The following is a 27,175-nucleotide window of genomic DNA, read 5'->3' on the forward strand; positions in this document are numbered from 1 at the left end:
CAGAGAGAGATACATAGAAAAGACTGCTTTGTAGAGGCTTTGTAGATAAAGAATGGGGGCCAGGAGACATGGAAAGTGCTAAAAGCTGACAAAGGTCCTCAGATAAAAGCCAGGGAGAAAATGAGGAGCTAAGTCCCACTCTAAAAAAAACAAAAACAAAAACAAGGAATTTTTCTCTCCTACAACCTCCATGAGAGAATGCAGTACTGACATCTTGATTTTAGCTTGGTGAGGTGACAAAGCAGAGAAATTCAACAGAGCTACTGAAATTGTGTCCTAGGGAACTTAATTTGTACTTAAAACCTTAAATCTGTGGTAATGTAATATAATATCAATAGAAAACAACCACACTTATAATTGATTATCTAGGATATTTTAGATCACTAATTAAACAAAGTGTAGTTAACAATATACACTAAAATGTACACATTTGAGTGATTCTTTAGAATAGCTTCAGTTAAAGATCAGTTGTTATGAATTCTTTAGGCTTTTGTTGGGAAGAACACTGTCAAATTATTTTCTGTTTGGGACTAGGACAAAGAGATAGAGGGAGGCCAACTTTAAAAACAATTCAGTTATGGGTTTTGGCTATTTGGTTTCCTTAATGTGTACAGCATAACTCTCTTCTCAGCTGGCAATAGGAGCCTTTGTGTTTTCTCTGTAGACTGAAATATTTGCTGCATTAGTGGAATAATGGCCAACCAAGAGCTGTTTGGGATGACCTCTTTGGTGAAGTCGCTCCCTAAAGTTTGGAGCATTAGTCAAAGTGCATCAGAACAGCCTTGGGACTGAAATGGAATTTGCTTTGCTCTTCAAATACCACTTGTACTGGAATTATGTGGGGGGTGGGCCAAAGATCCATTACTGGGCAAACAACTTGAAGTATGTTTATTTTATGGGGTTCTCTCGATATACATTAGTCAGAGTTGGTCAGAGGCTAACTGCCTTTTATGAACCTCAAGGGTTGCTGTGCATAAATACATTCGACCACATCAGAACGCAGAATTGTAGATTGGGAGTTAGTTAATATGAACGAAGGATTTAGAAAAATATATCATCCTAGGTGCCCAGGTGTACCTAAGCTATGTTCCCAGTTCTAAGCCAGCTCTTGTGCTTCATGCTTAGGATGGCTTAAGTTTAAGACAACATTAGGTTTCAGATAACATACTTAACATTGTGACTATTTATTCTTTTCTGGAGCTACGTACAGATCACATTTTGTTTCTTGATTCCAAATGCATGATGATAACTCAGCTAATATTCATACCTGAAATAAGGAATAACCAATATAGAAGCTAGTCACATTAGGAAATGATGCACTTTTGTGCTGTGCCCATGAATGAGAATATCACAATGAGTCCCTCTCATATTATAAATGTATTCAAAAACAAAATAAGAAAATTTTCACTTTACAAAAGGATTTCTTCCTATGTTCTTTCAAATGTTGAGTCTCAGAAGAACATGACATAAGCCAGAATTATATTCAAGAGTATACATTAGAGGGTTCTTTGTCTTTCTATCTCTATCAGTCTCACTCTCTCTCACACACAAAGTCAAATCCATATTTCCCTTTGGATGTAAGTTGTGATGGCTTGAATGTTTTGAACATAGATGGAGACAATCAAAAACAAGGAATAAAGGAAATGAGATGGAGGCAATCAAAAAACAAATAAGGAATAAAGGAAATGGGAAGCCTTTTTAACCAATTGCACTTAACCAATTGTACGGTACATTCATGTCAGCTAAAATATGAAGTTTCTCTAAAAAATAACTTATCAGACAGATGAAGTCTTTTTTACTTTTCATACAATTTCACAGATACTTAGAAAGCTCATTTTTATATGAATAGCCTCAATAAAATCCACATTTTTTTTACAAATATATAATTTCAATCCATTTGGAAAGCTATGAAAGAACATTTTTTCTGATCATCGTCTGATGTATGACTTTCTTTTTTATGTTTTTTATTGTAAAAATAGTGTACAGAGGGGTTACAGTTACATGAGTAAGGTAATGAGCACATTTCTTATTGAGCATTGTTACCTCTTCCTTCGTTTTTCCCCTATCATCCCTTCCCTCCCCACATTCCCAACTCCCCCCGCCCCAAGTTGTAAAGTTAGTTTTCTATATAGTGTCTTGTACATTCATGAAAGAACATTTTTTAGGGGATAATTGAAATTGAATAGCATAAAAACCAAGAGACACTGCTTTGCTAAATATCTTTAACATTCTCTGAACATTTAAAATACTATTTATTGAAACAAATTCCCATGGAAACATGGGTTTTGTTTTTGTTTTTTGTCTTTGTTTTTGGTTATTGTGGTCAGTGGTGGTAGTGGTATTTATTTTTGCTTTTGTCTTTTTCTTTTAAGGGTGGCAAAGGGGGAACTCAGAAAGAGAGGGAAGAGGGGTGAACAAATGTTCAGTAAAATCTATGTAGAAAATGAAGTATGTAGCAAGGCGCTGGTGGCTTATGCCTATAAACCTAGCTACTCAGGAGGCTGAGATCTGAGGATCATGGTTAAAAGTCAGACACTTATCTCCAATAAACCTCCAGAAAATCAGAAGCGGCACTATAGCTTAAGTGGTAGAGAGCTAGCCTTGAGCTGAAGAGTTGAGGGACAGAGTTCAGGCCCAGAGTTCAAGCCCCATGACTGACAAAAAGAAAGAAAGAAAGAAAAAAAGAAAGAAAGAAAGAAAGAAAGAAAGAGAAAAAGAAAGAAAGAAAGAAAGAGAAAAAGAAAGAGAAAAAGAAAAGAAAAAAATAAAGAAGTATGTAACTTGTGTGCATAGATGGGAGGGGGTGACACTGTCCAAAAAAGAGATGTCCTGTGGTGACCTCTCTGTGCAACACAATAACAACAATAAAGTTATTTTAAAATCTTTAGCATTTTCCCATGTTTTGTAGCAAAAATTACTATTTTATTCATCTTGTCCTAATATTCCTTATCATAGTTTTCATTTTTTCATGAAGCTATCTTCTGTTCATCTCAAATTGGTTGCTACACTGCACCTCTCTTGTCTCTCATTTTTGGCAGTATCCAACCACAATCATCTACGGTTTAGCCCCGTTTCCTAGATACATGTAACCTTGGCTGCATTGATGAGTATGTTTTAGCCTCTTGACTGTGATGATGGTTAGCTACTGTTTAGCACTTTCCTAAATGTAAAGAGAAGAAGAGCTAATAAGAGATGGACAGGAATAGTTTTCTGGTTGTGGTGCTTCTTTTGAGATGAACCCTGGAGTGACATAGACAATGAATTCACTATTTGGAGCTAGTTTGAATTAGCTGCTCTGTTTGATCAAGATAGGTATTTTTGATTGAAGCTCGTGGTTTAAAATTTCCAAATATTCTGTTTCTTCTACCCACTGAAGATCTGTCTTCCCTTGAATACTTAATTCAGTTTTTAGGTTGGTGATACTGTTGTATTCAACTACCCAGGCCTTGGGTGGTCCACATCCTGTAAAACCCATTGACAATTTGCATATTACCTTAAACATTCATGAACCATTCTGGGCATATTTCTGCTTTCTGATCTCTCCACTATCTTGCATATTCTTCAATAATAGGTTTTATTGTGGAGTAGAACTGAATAGTCAGTATGTCTCTCTTTTTAGGCTTGATTGGCTAATCATGATAGATGACAGGAAAAGTCTCTTCTCCCTTCCCTTCCCCTCTTCTTCCCACTCCTCCCATTCCTTTCCTTTCCCTTCCCATCTTTCTACATACTTATAAGAAATTGTGGCCTTAAGTTCATTGAAGTACAATGAAGTATGATAACTAGGGTTATTTTGTTTGTTTTGCTTTTATTTTGATATTTTGGAAGATAAAAAATTACTTGTGCAAAAATTTCAAAAAGATTGCTCAGACAATGCATAAAGTTGAAGGTAAACTATAAAATTATTTATGAAGTTTATGCCAAGCTAATCTAGTGAAATCCTAGTTTATTTCCAGAGTTTGACTCTCTGGAACACTTGGCTGCATCCGTAAATCTTCCTGAGGAAGGGTGCCTGTGCAGTCCCAAGACACTCTGCATCTTAAGTGCTTGGGTAGCTTGTTGTCCACCAAGACATCAGCGCTCAGAGCCCAGCGCTCAGATTCACGGTGTTTTTAGTAATCCTATATTCTTCAGCATTGGTGTCTTGCTTGGGCTCACTTCTAAGGCAATTGAGATAAGGGAGAAACTGAGGTTTAGAAATCTCCAGTCACACTACGTTGAAAACGAACTTTACAACTTGGGGGGTGGTGGATGAGTTGCGGAGGAGGGGTGGGAAAGGAAAAACAAAGGAGGAGGTAACAATGCCTGATAGGAAATGTACGCATTACCTTATTCAAATAACTGTAACCCCTCTGCATAGTATCTTTACAATAAAAATACATAGTTAACAATAATAAAAAAAATCCACAAACAAAAAAATCTCCAACACTCTGCAGTCTAACATCAGCTAATTGGAAATATAGTCACCTGCTCTACCTACAGATTATCAATGATTCACTAAATTCAGATGCCATTTGCCAGAAAAATAAATATGGAGGAAAGAAGGGATAGATCTGGAAGTATTGTTTTTGCTTTTCGCTAGCTATATAAAAAAAGAACTTTATTAATCACTTGTCTCTGTCATTTCACTTTCTAGACTGTACTACTTCTAGTTCATCGGTCACCAAAGTCTGTTCATTTCAATTTGAAATACCTCCTGATTTAGCTTTCTCTTCCTTTTTACTACTACTGAACTCTCTTTGGTTTCATTTAAATCTCTTTGGTTTCATTTAAATGTTGCTCTAAGCTTTCTCTCTTATGTTATTTTTCCAATACATTAATAAACACAGGACAGTACATCATCTATGCCTGAGAACTCTGAACAGCTTCCACATGCTTTACCTTTATGTCTTCACAATCTGACTCTGACCTTTTATATCTCTCTTGTGTGTGTGTGTGTGTGTGTGTGTGTGTGTGTGTGTGTGTGTGTGTGTGTGTGTGTGTGTGTGTGCATAAGTGATGTGTATGTTTGTTCTCAGACTTAAATTTAGGGTCTCCAGCTCAAGCTCTCACTTGATTTTGTTTTTAGCTTTAGTTTTAGTTTTTCTGCTTAAGTCTGGTGTTCTACCACTTGAGCCACATCTCCACTTCCAAATGTTTTTTAATTCAATAAACCTTGATTAGACCCTATAAATCAACCAATGTATCCTATCCAAATTATCTTTATCCTGTCCACATTATCCTAGCTATTTCAAGATTATATGATAAGGAATTAGAGGAAAAGGTAGACAGATTTATATTAATAGGGTAACAAGAAAGATAAAATCTGCCTCACTGTATCATTGACCTACAAAAAATTAATATAATACTAATCTTTTAAAATAAAACTTTACCAAGCACATTGGAAAAAATTGTGCAGAGCTGGAGATGTGGCTCAAGTCATAGAACACCTGCTTAGCCAGCAAAAGGGTCCGAGTTCAAACTCCAGTTACATACACACACACACACACTCATACTCACACACATAGAGATGATGATGATGACAACAACAAAACCCCCAACATCTTCTGGCCTTTACTTTTACTAATAAATTTTAATAGAGATACTTTTCTCATAGGTCTGATAATATTCCCAGGAAGGAATATTCTCTTTTCCTGGAAAGTCTTGCTCAACTGTGTATTTCTAATGAAACAAGCCCAGAGATTACAAGGGAAGACCAGAGGAGATAAGGAAAGTAAATAAGTTAAATCTTTTTCTAAAGTGAAATAAAAATGTTTTCCAGCTCTTTCAGCAAAGACAAAGCAGAAAGTGTAAGCAGACTTAAACCCACTACTTTCTAACAGAAGAGCAAAGGGGAAATTAAATATGGAATCCTGGAGCTAAGAGATGATGAAAGATGTTGTGTTTCAAGACCACTCTTTTATTATTGTAATTGTTAATACTTATAATTACATATATTCATGGGCTGCACTCATTTGCATAGGTTTCATATTGTGCTTGAATTGCATCTACCTTTCCTATTACCATCTCTGACTTTCCACTTTCCCCAATGCCTTCTGGTCCCTCTGTCATTTCCTAGTATTTTCCCTAAACAGAATACCACCTTTTGTATCAGGCATCTTAGCAGAACAGTCAGAGTGAAATTTGCTTAAACCATTTTTAAACCAGCAGGGAGTTAATTTCTCCTATAAACGCATGGTCAAATACTCACGCCTCAGCTCAATTCATGTAACACCCCCTCCTTTCCCTCAAAGAGTATGTATTTCACACATGTCATCTCTGTTCAGCTCTCAGCTCTTTGTGGAAACCCAGCAGAAAAACACTGAGTGACTCAATCAAGGTCACAGCATGAAAGTGCTGGGGAGCTGGAAAGGAACACAGACACCACCCAGTGCCATGCATGAGAGCTCACTCTGCTAGGTGAGGTATATGGAGTTTGCCTGCCTGTTTCACTGATATACCCGTGCTAAATGGTAACACATGTAATGCTTCCCACTTAAGATATGTTCTTGGCTAACTCTGTTGGAAAATATTATATAGAGATTTCGCATGGCAATTTTTTTCTTTGAGCAAACTTTAAATAAAAAGAACATGATCTACAGCCCAGAATATTCCCGCCCCCAGTTTTGTTCCAGGAATGGTAGGGTCTCCAGCAACTTACTTTACTAAGGCTGTTAAAAAATGAAGGCAGAATCACACTGTATTCTTTCTAGGGAGAATCATCAAATAAACGTAAACACATACATATCTTGAAATAGAAAGCAGTGGTGCAAAGCAAACTCTGTATGGAACAGAATAAAACTTTTTTTTTCTTTTAGAACATTGAGCACTCCAAGTTTTTAAATGCCTAACCAGAGTCCTTCTGGGGTTAGAAAATGTGTAGATACCCCAGGAGTTGACAGAGAACCAACACAGAAGAGCTGGATTCTTTTGCAGGATTAAAAGCACTGATGTTTGCTGGTAAGGTAGGTGAGGGCTGAGGACATCCCACAAATGCAGAGAGGTTCTTGGGTATTTTGTTGTGGGTATAAAAGAATCACTTCCTGGTACTCATGTGGGCATTACTCAGCCCAATATATTGAAAGAGGGCTGAAGAAACTTCCTGAGGAGAACGCTTGGGATTTGGTTTCACATGGACAAAAGCGAACATTTGTAGTTTTTAAATGTGTATTTAATGTCTATGGATACTTAATATTGACTTTAGATTGAATCCTTGCACTATTGTCCCTGGAATCTCTGTGTGCTATATGCCATGTTCTTTCCTTGAAATTAAAGTCTCAACAATTTCTCTTAAAGTCCTTTAAACGCATGTCAACTGACTTCATGCTCAGTAGATCTCACTCTTTTCTCCTTGTCTTTCTTTCTTCCTTTCTTCCTTTCTTTCTTCCTTTCTTCTTTCCTTCCTTCCTTCCTTCCTTCCTTCCTTCCTTCCTTCCTTCCTTCCTTCCTTCCTTCCTTCCTTTCTTTCTTTCTTTCTTTCTTTCTTACTTTCTTTCTTTCTTTCTTTCTCTCTTCTTTCTTTCTTTCTCTCTCTTTCTTTCTCTCTTCTTTCTTTCTTTCTGGAGAAACTGTTCAGTTGTGGAAGCATTACATGTATTTTACTTAGTATTTTTGATGTCAACTGTATTTTCTTGCAACAGCTCTTTTTAAAAATCAGGCTCTACAATCAGGCTGTTATATCATAAGTTATTGTCAAACAGAGATCACAATTCCATGATTTTTCCCTTTGGGCCAAATTCCAATGGCACTTGAGCTATAAGGGTACTCTGGGTAAATGGTCCAGACAATGAACTGGTGACTGAAATCTCGTACATTTACAGCCTCAGAACTAATTTGTATGTCTTTTGGGGTTTATTGCTGTTTTTTTTTTTTTTTTGTAAATCTAGCTTCAACTTCTAGGAAATGCACAATACAAACAGTCATTACTGGAGCTGGGAAGGTGGCTCAGTGGTAGAGTGCTTGTCTTGCATGCCTGAGGCCCTAGGTTTGATTCCTCAGCACCACATAAGCAAAAAGAAAAAAGCCAGAAGTGGCACTGTGGCTGAAGAGCTGAGGGACAGTGCCCAGGCCCAGAGTTCAGGCCCCACAACTAGACCCCCCAAAAAACAAAACAAACAAACAAACAAAAAACCCAGTCATTACTATTGTCACCAGCTGAACAAGGAAAGTAAGAAGAACAAAATATTTTAGAATCCATTTTTCATCTGATTTTTATCATTATGCTTCTGGAGTCTCTTCTTCACTGTAGCAAGGTGTAAATTTTAACTTTGGACCAAGTCTTAACATGATGCCTTTGGACCCATTTCTTTCCTGGTAGCTCATAGATTTGATTATGATTGAGTGATTAGCCAGAATTCTGTTTTCCTTTCTCAAAAATTTCTTGAAGTATGTCAAGTTCTAACATTCTAATGATCCAGAGGACCACCTGTATGAACATGTGTGTATTAGTGCATGTGTGTCTGTATGTGAATATGCATGTTTATAGGGACACAGATACATGAAAGTAGGTATGGTATCTCAATGTTTAATAGATGACTTTAAGAGCTGTCAAGGGAGGCTAATACTTGAAAGCTATTTTCCTAGCACATTCATCTTACAATTAATTGTATTCTTTTTCTGAGTCATCAGTAACATTCTATTTTGGTATGCAATTTAGGTTGGAAAACAAGCACTAGTAATGATTTGTATCTCTTCAGGAATGTAGCAATAACTTTGGTATCTAGAAACCTGATGAACCTTCCAAAATAAAAAAAAAAATAGGAAGAAAAGAAAGATGAAGGAAGATAGGGAGGTGTCATCTCAAGGCTAGGTGGATAGCTTCACAATGCCTGATTCTTCAGTGCATTCACACCATCTGTCCTTGGGCCTGGAGTGTAGTGGAAAGTCAATAAATATTTGCTGACAGAATGACAATTTTAGAGTTCTGGTTTTAAATCATTCTTAGCTCTAAATAAATCTTTGATCAGGCATACAAGACAGCAAAGCATAAAGAAGAGAATGAACATTTTTTTGACATCTATGTTGTGCTTAAGATGTAAGAAGCATTCTTTGTACCTTCTCTGCACCTTTCAGTTGTGGAGACCAGTGGTGGAGTATCCATCCTCTCTGTAGCCCTCTTCTACAAAACCTCATAGCCAGAATCATGTCTCCTTCTGGGAGTAAGCAATGACTAAATGACATTAGGAAGCCTGCCTGTAAATGAGCTATATGTCTGAGATTTCCGCTGTGTGTTTGGTTTCTTCAACTTTTCTGACTTACTGAGCTTTGGTTCTGCCCAGTCCTCTTCTTGCAGAGCTGTCTCAGTCCTCAAGCTGTATTTGTCTATCTTGAGTTTTCAACCCATTGTCTGCTCTGATGTAGAAGAAATACTTCATCTTTCAACTTCTCAGTCCCGAACTTTATCATTTTCCATGTGTTCTGACCTTGGCAATGCTCCTGAGACACCGAGCCATGTCTGACACCCTAGTTGTGCACATCATTATCCAGAGAGCTTACCTAAGGAGGAGAACAAAGACAAATAAACTGAAGCAATTGGGGAACAAGGAACAGATAGAAGAAAACAATGTGACTTGCAGAGATTAGCGAAGAGTTCTTAGTGGAAGAGGTAGGACATGAAGTGTTGATTGGCTTCCTTTTCCATCTTTATGTTGCTCAAAAACATTGCATGGACTCATATATAATAAAATAGAATTTCTTTACCATGTGATAATATTGAGTTCCATCATTCTTCCTCACCAACCTTTGTAATTTGCAAGTATGATAAGATCTCTGTATTTCTCTTCTGTGCTCTAAGTAAGCACTTTGTGATTAGACTTGATAGAGCAGGATCCTCTCTGTCTCTCACTTGCTCTTGCATACCTCTGCATATCCATCATCTCAAGATTATGGTTCATGGTCTGGGAAGCTCATCACATAGACTGAGTTTTTCTCTTGGGGACCAATGAGTCAGCCATGTTTGCTCTATTGTATGTAGCCATTCACACTAAATACTGAGCAGGCACTTATTTATTAGGTCTAGGGTAGGTCTGGTGGAGGGCAGAGGAAAACTTTCAGGGCCCAGTGAAGTACTGTTCCTGCTCTGCCTGGCCTGATACAGAACTTGGAAGGGGAGGCACAAAACCATCCCAGGAGCTTTCTCTAAGGGTTCCCAGCAGGCCGGGCTCAGTGACAGTGACATGTGTGGGGGCACGATTTATGCTCTTTTCCTAGGGATTTTGGCACTTTCTGCAGCTGTGGGGTGGCTCCCTAGGCTTCTCGCCCACACCAGCCTTCAACAGGGCTCAGCTCTTACCTCCCAGCAACTCAGCAGTGCTCTTCTTTTGGATGATTGTTATAATGTGTGTCTACCTGTGATGGTATATAGCAACATTCCCGAACTCACTGCAGCACTCTTCACTGTAGCCAAGGTATGGAATCAGCCCAGATGCCCTTCAGTGGATGAATGGATCAAGAAAATGTCACACACGCGCACACACACACACTCACACACACACACACACACACACACACACACACACACACACACACTCTGAAATTTTATTCATCCACTAGAAAGAATGATATTCATCATTGGCAAAGAAATGAAAGGACCTGGAAAAAATTATGTTAAGTGAAGTAAGTCAGGCCCAGAGAAACAAAGGTTGCATGCTTTCCCTCATATGTGGATGCTAGAATTGGTTTATAAATGTATAAGTAAATACCTTGGGTTGTATGAAAGTGTACATAAATGTATTAACTGGAATGCAGTCGATTTAGGGGAGAAAAACAGTGCAATTCCAAGAAATCATAGTTCAACAAAATAAACACCAGGAAATGGGTAATTGAAAGGATTGAGTTGTGGTCAAGCAGAGAAGGTAGATGAATGAAGAGAAGTGATGGAGAATGTAGTAAAAAAAAAATCAATATATATCCCGCAAAATTTTAAAAAAGCAAAGGGTTGGGAAGGATGGGTGAGAATATTGAAAGGAGTAACATTGAATTGAGACACATTGTTTTCATAAACTGCTTTGTTGAATGGTAGCTCCTTTGTACAACTACTTAAAGATAATCAAATATTTAAAAAAGAATGTACTCCCTGTACTGGGATCTCAGGGAGCTCTTCCTTTTTGTTTTTGTTTCTACATATATTATTACTTATTTACTTATATTTTAATTAATATTTTTACATGGAAAACAAAATTTTTATGGTATATAAGATGAAGTTTGATATGTGTATGTGTTATGGGAAAATTAAGTCATGAAAATAACATAAGCAATTATCATGATATATCATAACTTTGCTTATGTTGGTTTAATGCTCAGCAGAATATAAAACTGGTGAGTATTAATAATGCTAGGAAATAATGTCCTCTGTCTTCTCAAATATGTAACTTAACAGCTAGGGATAGAATTAACTTTTCAGAGATTAAAAAAAGGAAGAAAAGGGAAATTAACCAGGAGATCTGTAAGATGAAATGTACTTTGCTTTTAAGAAAAATATTCCAGATCTTTTGGGGTTCTTTTCCCCACTCTCACTTAGGGTAACCAAATGTAGGTACTGGAGTTTCCAACAGGAAAAGAGCTGAACTGTGTCACTGAGCTATATCTGTCCATGTTACCACTGTTATCAGTAAGGGATTACTTTAGTACTCGGAGTAGCTTAGTTTAAACGACTCCCAATCTTTGAAATGAGTAACAATATGGTTATATGTAGGAAAAGTTCTTAGACCTGAAAAGAGGAACTCAGTCATACTTAAGCAAGTAGGCAAGACAGGTTCTCTCCCAAGCCCCAAAGGGGGCAGCATGGGTCATACTCTCTGAAGCATTCTCCAAGTTAGTTGGCTTGCAATGAAACAAGGCATAAAATCTCTAAGTTCACTTTGAATAGGATTTCTCAATCTCAGCATGTTTGGCATTATGCCAGAAAATTCTTTGCTGTGGATGGTTCTCCTGTCTGTGGATAGGGATGTTCAGCATCTCCTTGGTCTGACCACTGAATATAGTAGTATTCTTTTCCATCATAACTCACTACCCCTTGACACTGTGCTAACCCGGAGGTCTCCAGTCATTGTTAAACACAGTAGGTTAAATCACTCCTGGTTTAGGAGCACCGGTTTAGATGTCTTAAATATTTTATTCCGAGTTCTGTGATAAGGTGGCTCAAATCACCTTCTCTAACAGTTTGTGTGTCTGTGTGTCTGTGTGTATGTCTGTCCATCTTTCTCTCTGTCTCTCCCTTTGTTATTTGGAACCCAACACAATGAAAGGAGCCAGAGAAAATCAAATGCTTTCTGAAGAACAGGAAAAGGTAGTACATTGTCATTTATGTACTGGCAGGAAACAATCAGAAAGGTGACTTTCAAAGTATTGATGATGAATCACATTTTGACGGGAAGGGATTAAAAATGAAAAACTCTGAGCTATTCTCCTGGCTTACTGAATTGGAACTAGAATTTATAACAAACTCCCAAGAGGATTCTTATGTACCCAAGAATTTTAGAACCATATTGCATAGCAGTGCTTATTTATTGGTTGTTTTTAAATGTTTATTTTTAAATAACCAGAAATAGAGCTATAAATAGCAAACAAAAAGGAAGTAGGCCTTGATATAATAAGTACAGTACCTTAACTTTGTTTTCTTTTTCTCTTTTCTAACCTAACAGCCTCCTGAGCACTAATAGCATCCATATGTTCATGGAAAAAAACAATCCTAGAGTATGAAGTTGGTCAGCATGCTTCAGCAAGTCTGTCTAACTCTAGGGCCTGGCGGACATTGAACCCAAATTCTCTCTTCAGTACAATGTTGGCATCCAATGAAATTACCATCCTCCTCTTCTAACGTGTGGTCTGTGCTTCTTCTTTTTCTTGACGCAGGAGAAGATTATTTTTGAGACTTAAAAGGAAAAGTAAAAAGGAAAGCAAGCTCTGATAAAGTGCTCTTTGGCAAAAGAATAGAATAAAGTGCATTGTAATTGCCTCTAAATTAGTTATCTTATCTGATTTGGATTCTGTGTTTTTATAAGCAAAGCCCCAAACTCTTAACCCCTGGATCTCCCAGTCTTAGTGCAACTAAAACTGCAAGAGATCGGAAGCAACGAGTGGATAGACTGTTTCCAGTACAGAGAACACATTTTTTTTATTTTCTTCCCTTCCTTACCACCCTCTATTGCCTAGCAACAATGTGAGATGCACCATGGGAGATCTACAACCACTTGCTGATTGGAAGGGTCTATAGTTTTGGCCAGAAAGGCTTCTAAATACTGACTTGTATCATACTACAGAAAGGATTATTCTATATTCACAGGAAATTGGGAGTAAGAGAGTACTCAGATGTTGCATGGACCCCAAGAAAGAGCTCATCTATTTCTTTATTTCTTGGAAACTGCAATAATTGGTACTGTAGAGCTTGCCTGAATAAGGCAAAACAAAAAAATGATACTGGGGAGATCTTTGAAAAGGCAGGATCGTTTAGTTTTCCAATGGAACTATGTCTCCCCAGTTCTGTCACAGCTCCCGCAATTGGCAAAGCTAAGCCAACACAAGGAAATCTAAATACAACCATATCCAGTAATTGACACCACTGGAGGCCTACCCTGACTTTCTGCCTTAAAAGCTAGCTCCAGCTCTTTTCTCATTTATGTTTCTACGGACTTCCTTCTTCAGTTTTCTCAGGGCACTCATTCCTAATGGTCAAGCAGTTGGGCTGCTGTCTGTTTGTAGATTACAGAGGTGAAGATAAAATACCAAATGGGAACGCTGAGACCCAAATTCAGGACACATTTCACCCCACCCCCAAGAAAAACAAAAACAAAACAAATTTGCCACACACTTTTATAGATGGCTGAAATTTGAGACTGGAGAGATCTCTCTTTTTAGCCAAGCTTGCCTAATATTTTGGCATCCTACAATTTTGTAGACTTTTTAAGGAAAAGGAAGAGGAAAGTGGGAGGGTGGGAGGGGTTGTCTTTCATTATCTCAGCTGGAGAAATGAGGAAATGTGGTATTTTATTCCTAGGCAAAGCCCTCTGTGGCAAATCTTTTGACAATTAAGTGGGATTTTATAGATCTTCTCTTTCCCTCTCCACTCTCTTTATGTGACCAGCCCCCATTTCTCTTCCCACACCAGAAAATGTCTCTGGTAGATAGAATTATTGGCCTCAATTCTTCACTGGTTCATTTATCCACGATCATTGCCATGTGATTTTTGTAGTCTCTCTTGCAAAAGGCACAGTCAATTTCTACTCGCTCTGCCAAAGATAGTACGGGCGGCAGTGATGATGTGCCAGTTCTGGATTCAAGTTGTGAGCAACAACACATCTCCCCCATCTCTGTTCGAAGTGCTTCCACAGGTGGCTTCTCCTCAGCCTGAGACAATGACTTATTGAGGGGTCTGTTCCCAGCACATTGAGCCAAGCGCAGTCAGATTTATACTGAACTGAGCTCAACTTAGATGAACCAATACCCACTTGCAGACTTGTCAGCAAGAAGAAATGGTTCTTGTATTAACACACTGGAGACAAGTATTGGTTACTCAGCAATTAGGTAATTGATACAAAATCCTTTTTTTCTACCATCCCCTCAATTTATGTAGCATTCTCAGGGATGATTCTTTTTTTTTTTTAATTTAATTTAATTTTATTTGTGAACATACTGTACAGAGGAGTTACAATTACGTGGGCAGGATAATGCATACATTTCTTACCAAGCATTGCAGCCTCCTCCTTTGTTTACCCTTCACATCCCTTCCCAGCCTCCCCCCTCCCCCCAATCCCAATCCTTCTCCTTCCCCCCCCACCCCCCCGCACTGACGTTGTAAAGCTAGTTTTGGACATGACAACTTGTACTTCTCATTGTTGCAACAGGTCCACCTGTATCCTTAAACAACTGGTTTTTCCCCATCTCCTCCACAACTTATACTGACATCAAATATAGTGAAAGCAGGGGTTATACTGTGGGGGAGGGATATACAAAGCAACAAAGAGATAATCTTATAAATGCGTTAGAAACACATGCATGAAAGAAAAAAACATTAAAATACACATCTAAGGGTTCATTTTCCTGACATCACATTATCTGACCTTTTTCACTTGATTCATACATATACTAGATATTACAAATAAGAGAAACCATGGGACCTATGTTTCTTTGGGCCTGGCTTACTTCACTTAATATAATTTTTTCCAGGTTTTTCCATTTCCTAACAAATGGGGCAATGTCATTCTTTCTGATGGAGGCATAGAATTCCATTGTGTATATATACCACATTTTCTTGATCCATTCATCTACTGAGGGGCATCTGGGTTGGTTCCATATCTTAGCTATGGTAAATAATGCTGCAATAAACATAGTTGTGCTGGTAGCTTTAGTGTGGTCTTGTTTGTAAACATTTGGGTAAATGCCCAAAAGTGGGATTGCTGGGTCATAGGGGAGTTCTATGTGAAGTCTTTTGAGGAACCTCCATACTGCTTTCCAAAGTGGTTGAACAAGTTTACATAAAGGGATGATTCTTTTAATTCTTTTCTAATTGTTCAAAAGGTTGCAAGAGTCGATCCTACAATCAGTTTCAGTGACAATATGTTCAGCTTCTCTTACCAGCTAATAATGACACTGAGGGATGGACCACACATTCCAGTCTCTATGTTCACAACGCTGACTTTGTATGTGAGACTGAAATTCATGACTTAAGGCTCCAAATGTACTGAAACTGAATCAAGCTTCCATTACTTAATCATTGTATAACTTTGGCAAGGCCATTTAATTTCACTGAATCTCAACTTCCCCCATCTGTGGAAGAATGTTAGTAGAGAAAATGTGTACAGAGTAAGTGCTACATAAATGGCAGCAGTTTTTGTGTTCGTGGACTAGATCCTAATAAAGGCTATTTCCTTTCCACATATAGGTGACCTAGTTCCCTTTATAAGGTAACTGCATCTTTCTGCCAAATATGTTACCTTTCTTGGCCACTTCCTGAGGCTTGACTACTGAAGTCTGATATTGCATGTCAGACTCTTCTTTTCCTTCCTTGAGTCTCTGCTCAGTAAGAACCTTTTATGGTGAGTGTCAAGTATTTGACTGGCCATCCTGGATAGGTGATACCAGTACTCATAACCACTCCCCCCGCCACACTACAACAATAGCCACATTATTTGTAGACAGTTACTAAGTGCTTTCTAGATCCAAATGTTTTACAGAGGTGATCTCAGATTCAAAGAAATCCAATGCTCAAAAATGGAGTTGTGTTCATTCATGGTCAAGTTCGTACCCCAAATATGATTATATTTGGAGATCAAATCTTCAGAAATTATTATGGTTAAATGAATTCATAAACATTGGCTCCCAATTCATTGGGAATGGTGGTTTTACCAAAGGAGGAGAGATAGAAGAGAATAGCAACTCCTCCTCTCCTCTCCTCTTCTCCCAGCCCATCCCTTCCTCTCCTATCTTCCCGTCCCCGTCCCTGGTTTCACAAAGGAAGAGAGCATGTAAAGGCACAGTGAGAAAGTAGCCATGTACAAGCCAAGGAGAAGGCTCACACCCAAAACCCATCCTGTTGTCACCTTGATCATGGAGTTCTGGCCCTCAGAAAGTGGAGAAAGCAAATTTCTGTGGTTCAAGCCTCCTGCTCTGATATTTTCTTAATGTAGTATGAATGACCGCAGCAGGCTATTCAGTTGATATGATCATTGTGACCATTTTACAGCTTAGGAAGCTGAAGTTCAGGAAGATGAAGTCATTGAACCCTGGGGCCACCTCCAGCACATGTTAGAGTCAGGATTCTTCCAAGCTGGTGCTTCTCGTCTCTCTGTTCCATATATTAGCTCTGGGTCACCTCACTTACTGCAGATATTTTTCAGGCCTCGAGCAGAGAATCCACACAGTCCCCAAAACTGTAGAAAGCCTGAAGCCAAGAATGTATTCCTGTGTTTCAGTGTTGGGCAGACACAGGAATATGGCCCAGGCTACTTCTTTCTAGTAAGGGAAGAACTTTAGGGAGCAGGCCAATAGTGTTAAAGGAGGCCACTTGGAGAAAAAGGTGGTTGCAATAAATTCTTTATAGTGTAAGTAGTTCTACTCAATGTATATTTTATCAAGTCTGATGCCAGGCATAAGGAAAGTAGCTGGTTATATAATATTTATTAATATTCATAAAAGCATAGAAGTTATTTTGGAAATCTCCCTGTTTATCTTCCTACCATGATGTCAGCCTCTCTTTGTGTCCCCAGTGTACCGTTTTGGCCCTAGGGAAGATGACCAGTCCTAAAGGAGAGGAAGGAAATAGTGTTGAGGAAGTCTCTACCATGCAGGAAAGGCTGGGAAAGCCCAGTATTTCAGCATCCAGTGAAAGATCAGTTATCTGGCCAGGAACATGGAGAGTCAGGCAGGGAGGTGGGTGAGACGTTTTCTCCTTATCTGGTATCTTTTTCAGTCTTTGAATATAACCTAGGTTAGATGGAAAGGGAGAACCACTTTGGGGCAGAACTATCTAGGGAAGTTTCAGGAAGATGGAGAATCTTGAGCCTAATGGCTTGATTTCTGAGGGTGGCAGAGGGGTGCCATGAGCCTCTGCACTGATTTTTCTATACTTTAGCAATGTGGCAATTTGGGGTCAGAGAATTCTTCATTGTTGGTCAGCTTTCTCGAAGTGAAGGATGTTAAGTAGGACCTCTGGCTAGTTGTACCTCCCATATTGTGATAACCAAAAAATGTCTCCAGATATTACTACATATCTTCTAAAGGGAAAACTGTGACCTCTTCCTTTATATAGAAACCACTGTCCTGAAAGACTTTCAGCATTTGGCTCAGGGCTAGAACCAAAATGATAAGGAATGAGGAGGGCTCCCAGTTTTCCAGGTTCTGTACACAGCAAGCAGAAAACCAGAAAGTTCCCACATACCCTGATGATAGGCCTGGGAAGACCTATGGCCCTGTAGTGGTCTGGAAACAGCCGGATGAGCCACAACTGACAGCACTGTCAATGCTTTTCCAGGAGAAGGCATAGCTGACTGCAGAGATAAAACAGAGGAGAGCACAGGGGTCTCTGGTCTTCACTTCCTGTTTGCATTCTCACTCTACTTCTGGTGAGGAGCAAAGGGAAGGGAAGAAAATCTAGATGACTTCGATAAGATGAAGTCATTGTCCTCTGAAATGCATGGAAGCCGGAATCACTAAATGAATTATTTAAAATCTTCTGTTCCCACCTACCCAATGGGGTAGGGGATACCTGAGAAATCACATCTCAGTAATGGGCAAAGGAAGGGACTACATTTGCATTAGACATCTGAAGAGCAGACCAAGTCTGTGCTATGGTGGTAACAGGAAAGACAATGGCAGCTAACACATATCAAGGTTGTACCGAATGCCTGGTGCTCCGCAAGGATCCTCTCATGTTTCCAACTGTGATCTATTCCTGACTTATTATCTTATTATCAGATGAAGTGATGAGGCTTAGATAAAAAGCTAAATGAGGTGACTCTAGCCCCTTGTGAGATGCCTCCTGATTCTGCTGTACTGTGCTCTTCTTGCTGTAGCGCTTCTTTGTGTCAACACCCCCAAATCAAATCTATTCATTTACTTCTTTTGTGGTACTTGTAAGGACAAATCGTGCCATTCCATTTCTTTTCCGTAGCTATGTTTAAAGAGCCTTTCCAGCATTTAATTCCGATCAAGTAAGTGATTTCTTTTCTCCCGGGAGCAGAAAGCTCTCAACAGAAGAAGCTAAAGGGAGCATTTGTTGTAGTGGATTATTCATGGTAAAGAATTTGCTACACTCACCCAACAAAGGACTGCTTGTGTGCAGACTGCAAGGGTGGGATCTGTGTCGCTCTGAATACCATAAGCAGAGCCCTGAACAATGAGCTTATCTCCTGGCCCTCTGAAGTGGACCATAGGAACAATGCTTTGTAGAAGGCATTACTGACCACTCTCAGCCTTCCCAGTACTACTCTTTTCTGAAACGGGCAGAGACAAAAGTCAATTACATAAAAATGAATCTGCTTTGTTTTATTTTTCTCCTCAGCCATCCGTATCTATTTTAAAAAACAACACAGCTTTGGGTCTATTTACAGTGTCTTCCTATCTCTGACCTTTGTTAGGAATCAGCTTCTTGTCTGAGTGTGAAAAACAGAGGCTGAGGAATAATCTATTAAATACCCAACATTGTGATTTTAAAAAGGCCGACTCTTTAGAGTTCCACGAAAACAAAACAAAGCAAAAACAAAGGAAAAAAAACACCGCACCACCGTTTTCAAAATATCTCTGGTGTTGATAAATTCAATCATGTTGGACATAAATTTCTATTTTCTATTTTCAGGCTAATTGGGGAGGATTAACGAAGGCTGGAAGATGGGTGGTATTTACTCTGTGAGCAGTGGATTCTAGTTCTTGTCCATTTGAATCTGGCTTGGCTTGTGTTGCTCTCACCAGAATTCAGTGAAAGGCACATGATGCCAGCTCTGAATGCAACTACCCCTGAGTTAGGAGCACGGTGTTCAAGGCCCAGTGACCTTGGGTGGGATTGGGAAGGCTGTGCTGTGAAAAGCAGACGCATTTTGAGAGGGGTCTTAGATAGTGACCTGGACAAGGGGTAGGAAGATGAAAACAGACAAACGACATCAGATGGGTGAATGAAAAAGCTGTCTTAAGCGCTTAGAAATAGACCCTGTAAGTGCTACGGAATCAGAGATGACTCACCAAGAGAGATCTTCCTAAATTCTTGATCTACTGAAGCATGGACAAAACAAGTTATTGTCAATGAATTTGGAGGTCGTTTGTGATGCAGACATACACAACTAACTTTTTCCACTTCTATAGATTGTTATAGCCGAGCTGAAGAAACTTTGCAGGGATAGGTTAGACAAAAGTAATCATTCTTAGGAGGTTAGAGCTGGAAAGAGAGAAATCAGCAGTTCTGGAACCTTAAAAAAAAAAAAAAGACACTGAAACGCAGTGTGAAAACGCCAAGCCACTCTTGGCCACTTAGTCATAGAGCTTTGCCACTGTACCAGGTAAGAAAACCTTTTGGTCTCCAAATATGAAGATATTTGTTGTGGCCACTCAATTCCCAATCTGTGTCTTGATTCTCCATCTTGTCCCACACTTCTCACAGCACTCTACATTCTCCTTCTGAGAAGATACAGCCCATTCCCAGGACCCAGGATCCTTCTTTTGTCCTCCGTCTACCTCATTCACAAGGAAAGTTTATTCAACTTCAAATGTAGGGAGGGCACAAAGGATATGGTGATTCCAGTTAACAAGTGAGTTTCCTTCCTTCAGAACAGGCTCCTGGGATGTTCCACTGGGAGCCAAGAAAGGGCGAACCCCAGGATTTCAGGATCAAAAGCAGGGAAGGCTGCTGCATTATCTGGCTCTTAATCAGGTACCTGGGTCCTTTTGATTTTGATTTCACTTCACATGGAAAGTGGTGGTGTACTTGCTAGTGGCTTACTAGTGATGCACCAAGGCCTGAGTCCCTCTTGCAGCCCACACAGCTGTGTTTCTGTGGACACATTCTGTGAAAAACTTGACCTCATAGTTTTCCACTTAACAGTGAAGGGGAAACTCACAGGGGACCCAGGATACTGTCCTGTTCAAACTGCTCTCCATGAGAGAAAACCTCTAGAGGAAACCTTTCTAGTAGTCTCTGGAATTTCCTAGCTGAGAACCAGGATACAGTGATCACTAATACATTTGTTATTCAAAGAAAAGGCATTTCAGCCTTCAGAGACTGAATAATTGCCTGAAATGGCAGGGGGGGGGGCTGGGACTGGGAAACACCTATGCAAATGATGAGACTCCTCTGCTTAGTGAGAAAACTGGGAAAAGAAGTTAAAAGTTATCCCCAAATGGGCAGGAATAAGTAATATATTTTAATAGGGCAAATCCTAAATCTTCAGTCAGAATACTTCACAGTGCTCCAAAAACCATTTTCATGAAAATACTTGTTAAAAATAAGGATTCCACAGCTTGTGGATGGTGACAACAGGAGGAAAGCAGAGGAAATTGAAGGAAGAGGTGAGATTGTCCAAAAGAGAAATGCACACATTCGCTGAATTGTGAAATGGTAACCCCTCTATACAACAGCTAAATAATAACAATGAAATTACATTAAAAAATAAAGATTCCAGAATTCCATCTTCACCTTAGTAAATCAAGCTCTCTGTGGCAGACATATGCATTTCCAGTGGCTTCCATGTTGCTCTTGTGCTCATTAAAGTTTGAGGAAGATTGCTTTAAATTTGTAATTAATTAATTAATTAATTTGTGTGTAGATACTGGGGCTTGAACTCAGGGCCTCCCTAGTGTTCTGTTGATTTTTTCTTTTTTGCTCAGGACTGGGATGATTCTACCACTGGAGCCACTGCCTCCAGTTCTGGGCTTTTACTGGTTAATTGGAGATAAGAGACTCACAGATTTATCTTTCTAGCCTGGCTTTCAACCTTGATCCTCAGATTTTAACCTCCTGAGTAGTTAGAATTACATGTATGAGCCATGGGCACCCAGCACCTCAGATTTCTTGTGCAAACAAATTTTGTTAAACTCAATTTTTTTGAGGAGTTAATATAAAGCTCAGCTCTCATTTCCTGTACATCTTCCTAATGTCTGCACACACTGCTTTTTTATGCGCTTCTAATGTAGATACTGTGTGAAACACTGAAGAAAGGCGAATGTAAATCTTTATGTGTGTTTTTTAGACCTTCAAGACCCCATCCCCCCCACTCCCTTACCTTATCTTCTTCCTTTAACATTTCTTTTATGCATGAAACGCTCCCCCTTAGGGTTTTCTGGCCACCAGGGAAATTCCCAGGTGCAAGTACGTTCAGTCCTCAGCCTCAGGAAAGACTCTGATGTGGATCTTTGAAGATGGAGGAACTTAAATATTAAAAGATCCAGCAGGTGCTGATAGAGTTGAGCCAGCAATCCCAAAGGGGAATTTGTTTTCAATATAAATACTAATAATATAGTAATTGTGAAGCAAATATTTCTAAGTGCATTGAGTGTTCTGATCAGCTCTGTCCTCACTTCTTAAGGGATTTCAGGTTGAGTAAGTCAGACAAAATATGGGAAAGCTGTGCGGGAGTGGGAATACATGCTGAGCCTGCATTCTTTCTCTCCTTCATCCCTGACAACTTTTCGTTTTGAGTCTCATCTCCATTTAACCATTTCACTTCAGAGACTTCTGCTAGTCTTGTACATTAAAGACTATAGAACTTGGATATATCTAGAAACCTGGAAGGTTTCTAGATAAAAATGTTTACTTTCTTTCCTTAGGTACTTAGTATTGGTTAAGTAAGTGCTCCTCTTTCTTCAAGAGTTAGCTTCTATGCCAATCTCCATGGAGCACTTATCCTATGAAAGTTAGCATTATCCTATTAGTTTTATTGATTGACATGACATCAATGACAGGAATGCACAGATGAATGTAGAGATATACTAACTCTAATATATTAGTAGTGTTATTATGCCATATATGAATACCTATAATAATATTACTATTATCCAGTTAAAATAATAGTAGCTTGCAAATAATAGCAACCACAGTAATAATGGCCAACACTTATTGAGCACTTAATAGACTTTATGTTCAGCCTTCCATAAGTATTTTTTCATTTAATGCTTACTTCTATTCTGTAAGATGAATGGCATAGGAGGAAAGGTAATTTCACCTCGCCTGTAAATGGCAAGAGAACAGTTTGAGCCCAGAGCCCATTCCCCTATCAGCAAGTCATTCCTCTTCACACTTTGAGGTCCAGATCCTAGTCTGTACTTTGGCCAGAGCACTCGATCACATTCTGCTTTTTCCTACAGTGACTGATGAGCTGCCAGCTCCTGGAAGGCAGGCTGGGTTTAATCTCTGAAAGCTTCAGAACCCTGAGCCCTGAGCCTTGAATATACAGATAAGTGTCGTTCAGATGCCTGTCTGAATTGGTTAAAATTCCATGCTCCAAACAGGGTCAGACTTGCTCATGGCAATGATAACCCATTCATTCCTGCATCCAGTTCTCAGATGGAGCTGCTTCTTTATGACACTTCTAGTGAGAGCAGAAGGTAATTCTGATGTGATTTCCATGCTCATTTCATCTACCAACAGCCAAGGCAGTTATTCCTCAAACATCTACAAAATGTCAATCAGGTTTCAGGTGAGTTCCAATAAATATGGTGATAGTGAGAGGGAAGACTGAATACTTATCATAGGTCAAGTACTTATTACATCCTTTGCAAAAAACAGTCTCTTCATCCTATCACAATCCTGTGTGCTAGCTATCATCGTCTTTCTGTACATGAAAATTGAATAACTTGTCCAAAGTCACTCAGCTAGTGAGTAAAAAGGTGTGAATTTGAAATCCAGTTTGACTTCAAGTCTGTACCTTTCATAATTTTACTATATTTTGTCCTCTCTTCAAACCCCTATCCATAGTAGATATGGCGCATGCTTCCCTTACTTAACTAGGTCCCTGCAGACGAATACAAAGTAAACTACATTGAAATGGCTACCCTTCTCTAAGATAGGCAATGTGTTTGCGATTAAGTCAAGTGAAGTTAATTTTTTCTTCCTAGACAAATTGTCATTTGTTATGAATTCCCATGTTCTAGTGTTCCTCCGTGTGAGCAACTCAGAAGACGCTCGTAAGATCATCTGTGTGCCCCAAATAGTTGTTCCTAGTACTGCTATATGGAGTTTGCCAGCAAAATTATTCCTCAGTTCATCTTCATGTAGATTTCAAGCCTGTTTCATGTTGGGTTAGTTGAAAGAATCAATCACTTTGTGTTTGTTGTAGTAAACTGATTAAGAACTACCACTAAATACTCAAGCAAACACAGAGAAGCTTAAGTTTGGGGTTATGAGTGGAAAATCCAGTATGTGAGGTCCATGGAACTCAGACCTTAAGTGCTGATTTGCTGGAAATTAGAAGGTATTTAATGTCTGGGTGCTTTCTTGGACTGCTTTATTTGTTTAATAACAGAAACATAAAGATGTGGAATGTCTTGGGAGGAGCGTGAGCCATCTCTGTGTTAGTAACACTGCATGTGCTCAGAGGAGAGATGATGGGTGTTTAGAACCACATTCTTTTTAAGGACAAGGGGAACTTTCACTTCTCTCACAATGCCATTCACAATGGCCTTTGAACAATCAACACAACAACTGACCAAGTAGCGGAATAGCTAGCTTTATGCTTCTAGACCCAAACTGGCATTTCAGATGTAGTAGAAGTATGTATTTTCAGAGCAATGGAACCCAATGGTCATCAGATCTTCTTTGGACTTCTGATGTTCCATGATGCAGTGATTACAAGAAGGTCCAGGAAAGCTTTCCTCAATACCTTGTTGCTATGTTTCTTGGTCTTTTGTTTTGCTTTTGACTGCCCATGTACAGTGACATGCTTCAACCTCAGGGCTGCCAGGGCATATCACAAGTTCTGAATGGTGTCAGTGTTTTTAAAAAAAGTGTTCTTGTGAACAGAACCGAAGTGTTGATGTTTTAAATAGAAGACCACTCATTCTCTGCATTGTGTGTGGATTGGATTTCCACAAAAATACCAGAAGAACCAAGAACACAGTTTCTTTCTGTTGACTATACAAAAGTCTTTTTTCACCTTTGCCCAGGGACAGAATTTTATCTCTTTTAATTTTTTTTTAAACACTATCCTAGAGAGCCAGTGTTAAGGAAGCACATTTAATTAGTCAAGAGCTTTTGAAACCTTTTTTTTTTTTTTGGTTTTTGGTTTAACATTAAAGAGGAAAGGGCCCCAACTGGCAAAGACACTAATCACCTGAATGTGAAATTTAAACATGAAAGTCGGCTTCCCTGTGTCCTTTCCCCTAATTCAATCCCACCCACATTTTCTCATTAGCGCTCAGTAGTAGTTGGCTACTGCAGTAGATTGTTTATACATCTTGCTAAAATGAATACTATTTTCATCTGACCAAAATTCCAAGCATGTCCAAACTCGAGAGAACTAAATCATTACTTGTTCTTTTGCTCAAAACTCAATAAAAGTACTCAAATAGCTCAATAAGTTTTTTTTTTCTTTTCTTTTTAAGAACTTGATCTTCTAGGTCAGACCAAGATGACTAGAGAAAGACTAACCTCAGATTTACCGCCACCCCCACTTTTGGCAATATGCTGTGTTGTAAAGAAGAACAATCTTGTTCCTCTTGAATGATATCAACTTAGCAATGTGAAGGACTGTCCGTCAAATGAAAGGTGGGCTACAAGCTAGATGGAACTCATAGAGGTCTTCAATTTAACTCAAATAGACCGTTCATTAAATTTAAAATTATTTCTGGCATTTTGAAATGGGGAAAACATCTAAAAGAAAACAGAAGAGAACTTCTATTTTTATACTCAGTGATATCTAAGTAGAACACGAACATCATAATCCACAGGAAAAGAAAAAGAAGATAAGTTAGATTCCCCCAAATTAAAAAGTGATGTTTTTGAAAGACAATGTTAAGAGAATAAGAAGACAAGTTATAGATTAGGAGGGAATACCTAAAAATCACATATCTGATAAAGGGTATGTGCACAGATCATATGAAGAACTGTCATAATTTAAGAATAAAGCAGTCAAATAAAAATTGGTAGATGTAAGAAGATAACTTCATCAAAGAAGATATACAAATAACAACTGAACACATTAAAAAAAACTCACTCAAATAAAGTGGCTATTAGAGAGTTTAAAGAAAGTGAAAAACAAAGTCAGATACCAAATATTCAAGAGACCTTGCTATGTATCAGCAAGCATGCAGAGCAAGGGAGACTCTCCTGAGCTGTTGAGAAGGTAAAATGCCATGGTGGTTCTAGAAACAGGTGGGCAATTTCTTAAAAGGCCATATAGTTGGCTACATAATGCAGCTATTTTGCTTCTAGGTACTTACAAGAGACACTAAGCCTATGTCCCAAAACTTAAAAATCAATTCTTATGACAACTTTATTTTTGGTAGCCCTAAAATAGAAGCAATACAAATGTCCATTAACAGATGAATAGATAATACAAATTGTAGTTGTGTACACATAATGGAATACTACCTGGCAATAAGCAATTGATATACATAATTACTCTGAGATTAAAAAATAAATACCACACCAGAAAGAGTGCATATTCTGAGATTCCATTTGTATAAAATTCTAAAATCAATGTACATAAATGAATCTTTAATTCATATCATAGTCCCGTGTTACCCAGGAATGGGAATGAAAGTAGAAAAGATGGATTATAAAGTGACATGAAGAAATTCTTGGGAGGAGTAATGGGTTTGTTCATTATCTTGATTATAGTGCTGGCAGATTTTACCTCCAAAGCTCAAGCTGACATTTTAAATATATGCAATATATTGAATGTCCATGATACCTCAATAAAATTGATTACATCTTTTTTGTTGTTGTTATTGCTGGGTTTCTCTTAAAATTAAGTAACTAAGGTTTGGGAAGGTGGTTCAGTGGTAGAGTGCTTGCCTTGCATGCATGAGGCCCTGGGTTCGATTCCTCAGCACAAAAAGCTAGAAGTGGTGCTGTGGCTCAAGTGGTAGAGCACTAGCCTTGAGCTGAAGAGCTGAGGGACAGTGCCCAGGCCCAGAGTTCAGGCCCCACAACCAACAATAAATAAATAAATACATAAATAAATACATAAATAAATACATAAATAAATAAATAACTATAGGACTTTTGTTTTCCCCTGCATGCTACTTGTAGGCTAGTGCTGGAGAACCAGTGCAATCGTTTTTTTTCATTCTGCGCATTAAACAAATTCCTTTTTATCTATTAAGGTTATCTGCTCAGCCCTTGCAGGCATTTGGGTTGCTAGCTATACCTCTTGAAAGTATTTCACTTCTCAAGTGCTTTTAAATGCCAGATTAAGTTCCCCTTAGATAAATTTTGCAAATGTAAACCTGATATCAAAGATCAACATGAAGGAAAGGGATTTGAGAACTTTGCAGGGGGTGGGGTGGGTTGGTGGGGCGAGAAACACTTCTTTTGGCTTCCACCCAAAACCTGAGACAATTGTTTCCTCGCCTGCTTGGGAGACCGTCTTTAACTCTTCAACTCCTAACTAATTCAGGATCCTATGAGCCAAAGGAATGTTTTATAAGAGAAGCAACATGGATAAAGCCTATAGGATCTACTACAGCTAAAAAATGTTGCAGAGCATTTTTCTACATGACAGTTCTTGAGTGGAGTTGTTTTTGTTTTTGTGCTTTTTAATGCTGTGCTCTGTTGGCC

General features: G+C 38.7%; 1 protein-coding gene across 1 annotated transcript in view; it reads right to left on the reverse strand.

Annotated features, from left to right (window-relative positions):
• Positions 1–3,395: 3,395 nt before the first annotated feature.
• Positions 3,396–27,175, reverse strand: part of Rnls (renalase, FAD dependent amine oxidase) — a 310,663-nt gene continuing 286,883 nt past the window's right edge. The window contains exon 7 of the mRNA XM_070021136.1: positions 3,396–3,462. Within this exon, the coding sequence (XP_069877237.1) occupies positions 3,436–3,462 (27 nt within the window). The 3' untranslated portion in view covers positions 3,396–3,435. The remainder of the gene's footprint in view (positions 3,463–27,175) is intronic.

Source organism: Dipodomys merriami, unplaced genomic scaffold, assembly GCF_024711535.1.
Source record: "Dipodomys merriami isolate MVZ:Mamm:240054 unplaced genomic scaffold, mDipMer1.0.p SCAF_14, whole genome shotgun sequence".
NCBI lineage: Eukaryota > Metazoa > Chordata > Mammalia > Rodentia > Heteromyidae > Dipodomys > Dipodomys merriami.